We start from the raw sequence: 3,026 nt of genomic DNA, 5'->3' as shown, positions 1-3,026 counted from the left end.
CTGATCAATAGAACGGGAAGAGTAGGAAAAAAAGCTTATGATGAGCATCTATTTGAGTCGATCATTTCCAAGATCTAATTCCAGTTTATTCTTATGTAGTGGAAAGACCTTACAATCTGAAGTTTTACACTTAGGGGAAGAAATGTTCTTGGTGGATGCAGGACGTGGGACCCCCAGAATTTGTATACAAGATGAGCCTACAGGAGTGCCAATCAACCGAGCCACCAGGTTTGAGAATAAGGTGGGATCCCTGGATCTAGTGGTCGGTGAATCACTGATCAAAAAGAAGATTTTGGAGAGATTATTCATCGATCTAGTGGCCGGCGAATCACTGATCAAAGAGCGAGCAGCCGCCGGGTTTAATGATTTGGTGGGATCCACAGATGTAGTGGCTGGTGAACCGCTTCTTCTTCCACGAAGATTCAGACAAAACCTAGCTTGGATGGAACTGAACAAGATTTGGCGAACGAATACAAAGGTTAAAGGCTTTATTCTTAAGAAAGTAAAAGGAGGTTATTCAGTAGCCATCGCGGGTTTCATTACTTTTCTTCGATTTCGTTCTCACAACAAAAGAAGAAGGAAAAAGATATCGAATAATCGATTCACCATTAAGAGCATTAACCCCAAAAGGACGAATATTGTGGTGTTCTAACAGCGGCAGATCAAACAAGAACTTTATGAGCGAAATCTGCTGACGAAAATCTTTCCTTTTTTTTCAATTCCGAAGCGAAACCTAGCGTCTCCTGATAACACTCTATCACCTTAATATTCTTTTGTTGAGGGTCTAGCACTTATTACAGGTCGCTCTGTCATTGTCTGATTTTTTGTTGTCTGATCGCACTCGAGATTATGTATCTACTTATCGTATTTTTGCCCTTGATCGGTAGTTCCTTTGCAGGTTTTTTCGGACGTTTTCTAGGATCAGAAGGAAGCGCTATAATGACCACTACGTGCGTTTCATTCTCTTCGATCTTATCTTTGATTGCTTTTTATGAAGTCGCACCGGGAGCTAGTGCTTGCTATCTAAGAATTGCTCCATGGATCTCATCGGAAATGTTTGATGCTTCTTGGGGCTTCTTTGGCGACTGTGAAGTCACCAGATGAGTTGCCGAGTAGATAGATCAGATCCGGACGCGGCTGTTGCTCTGCGGCGATACGGACTCGACCTGCTCCTACCACCCCGGGGCACCATAGCATGTCGGGAAGAAGGGGGGACATACTGGACGTAACCACTCCCTTGGGAGCGGCTGTGCCGCCCTGCCTTTCGATCGATACACAGTTGAGTAGGCCGATCACGAACGCTACAGGTGTGGGAGCGATCCTGGTCAGGGAAGGCTAAGACGGCGCCTCGCATATGGGTAGCAAGAGGGCGCTTATGCCCCGACGGTGGGGCCTTATGGGGAAGGGCCCAACCCAATAGGGACAGCACACCCCCCACTTCAAGCGCACCTCTGTATCGACTGAATCACTCTAAGAGTCTAGTCGGTGGAACTGGTGAACCACGCGAGCTGGTTAGATGCGTGGGGCAGAGGGCTCGTAGTACCCCCTTTTATTGATCCAGCCTTTTCTTCGCTTCGGTAGTGAATTACCTACAAAAGAGGCAGGCATGCACGCCCTATTTGAGACTACTAAGGCAGCCTATTTGAGTTGACTAAGGGGACTCTTTCATTAGGGGAAGGGAAGAAGGGGCCTAAGCACGGTAGATGCCGTACACTTGAGTGGCAAAGGAAAGGGAGATCGTACCTATTTTTCCAGGCCTGTTCGGACATATGGTTCCCGCGGAAGATCAAGTTGGTGAGCCGTGTGATGGGAAACCTTTCTGCACGGTTCGGAGAGCACTGAATTAGAATGAGAGGTTCACCACCACATCATTGCATGCAAGGGGAGCTCGCTCGATTGATTCGCAAATTGGTCTGACTCGTAATTCACTTCTGACTCCGTGTTCGATAGCCCGACCGTAGTGATGTTAATTGTGGTTACATCCATAAGTAGCTTGGTCCATCTTTATTCCATTTCATATATGTCTGAGGATCTGCATAGCCCTCGATTTATGTGTTATTTATCCATTCTTACTTTTTTTATGCCAATGTTGGTGACTGGAGATAACTCTCTTCAATTATTCCTGGGATGGGAGGGAGTAGGTCTTGCTTCATATTTGTTAATTCATTTCTGGTTTACACGACTTCAGGCAGATAAAGCAGCTACAAAAGCTATGCCTGTCAATCGAGTAGGTGATTTTGGATTAGCTCCTGGGATTTCGGGTCGTTTTACTCTCTTTCAAACAGTAGACTTTTCAACCATTTTTGCTCGTGCTAGTGCCCCCAAAAATTCTTGGATTTCTTGCAATATGAGATTGAATGTCATAACTCTTATTTGTATTGCCCTCCGGCTGCATTTCCGAGGAATTCACTTCAACCACGTACTTCCATACATAAGAGGTCAAGCCCTTACAAAGCAAAGCCAGCGAGTCAGTTCGGCTTTCTTGATGTCCGAAGGTGAAGACAAGTAGAGAATTTACCTTGACCGGAGCACCGAGAACGAGAACATAGAGTGCCTTTCTTTTTTCAATTATGCCCGCTAACCGCTTAAGGAGGTTGAACCCCGAAGGAGAGATAGGGCTGAAATTATCACTTACGAAGCCTTTAGCAGATATCACATGGGTGGGGCATTCATCCTTTGAAAAGAGGCACACTATTATTCTGACAACGTCGATCTGGCCATATGGCCCGTAGTGATGATAAATAGATAAAAACATCCAACTTCCCTCCTCCAGATTAGACCATTGTGCCAAGAGCACCACGAATGAAATGAACAAGGACTGATTTGGAAAGAAGGTTTGAATACGAACCTGACCTAGAAGGGGCAAGAGATTTTAGGGAAATCAAACAAAGGAAGAGAGATGTGGAACCTAAAGTGAGGACCACGTGGGGCAGGATCCGACCCAGAGGTTTTGGAGTTGACAGCATCTTTTCTTCCTCAAAGCCAGCCTCAAGGCACAAAGTGGAGGGCGAAAAGCCTTTTTGAAT

The 3,026-nt window shown here is 45.7% G+C and overlaps 1 protein-coding gene across 1 annotated transcript; it reads left to right on the top strand.

Annotated features, from left to right (window-relative positions):
• LOC114186279 (ribosomal protein S1, mitochondrial-like) lies at positions 1 to 780 on the top strand. The gene has a single exon (XM_028074337.1). It carries the CDS (start codon positions 38 to 40, stop codon positions 650 to 652), a length of 615 nt encoding a protein of 204 aa, XP_027930138.1. The 5' UTR covers positions 1 to 37; the 3' UTR covers positions 653 to 780.
• The last annotated feature ends 2,246 nt before the right edge of the window (positions 781 to 3,026 follow it).

Source organism: Vigna unguiculata, chromosome 5 (genome assembly GCF_004118075.2).
Source record: "Vigna unguiculata cultivar IT97K-499-35 chromosome 5, ASM411807v1, whole genome shotgun sequence".
NCBI classification, from domain to species: domain Eukaryota; kingdom Viridiplantae; phylum Streptophyta; class Magnoliopsida; order Fabales; family Fabaceae; genus Vigna; species Vigna unguiculata.
Note: the sequence above shows the minus strand (reverse complement) of the source record. Positions and strands in the feature narration are given on the sequence as shown.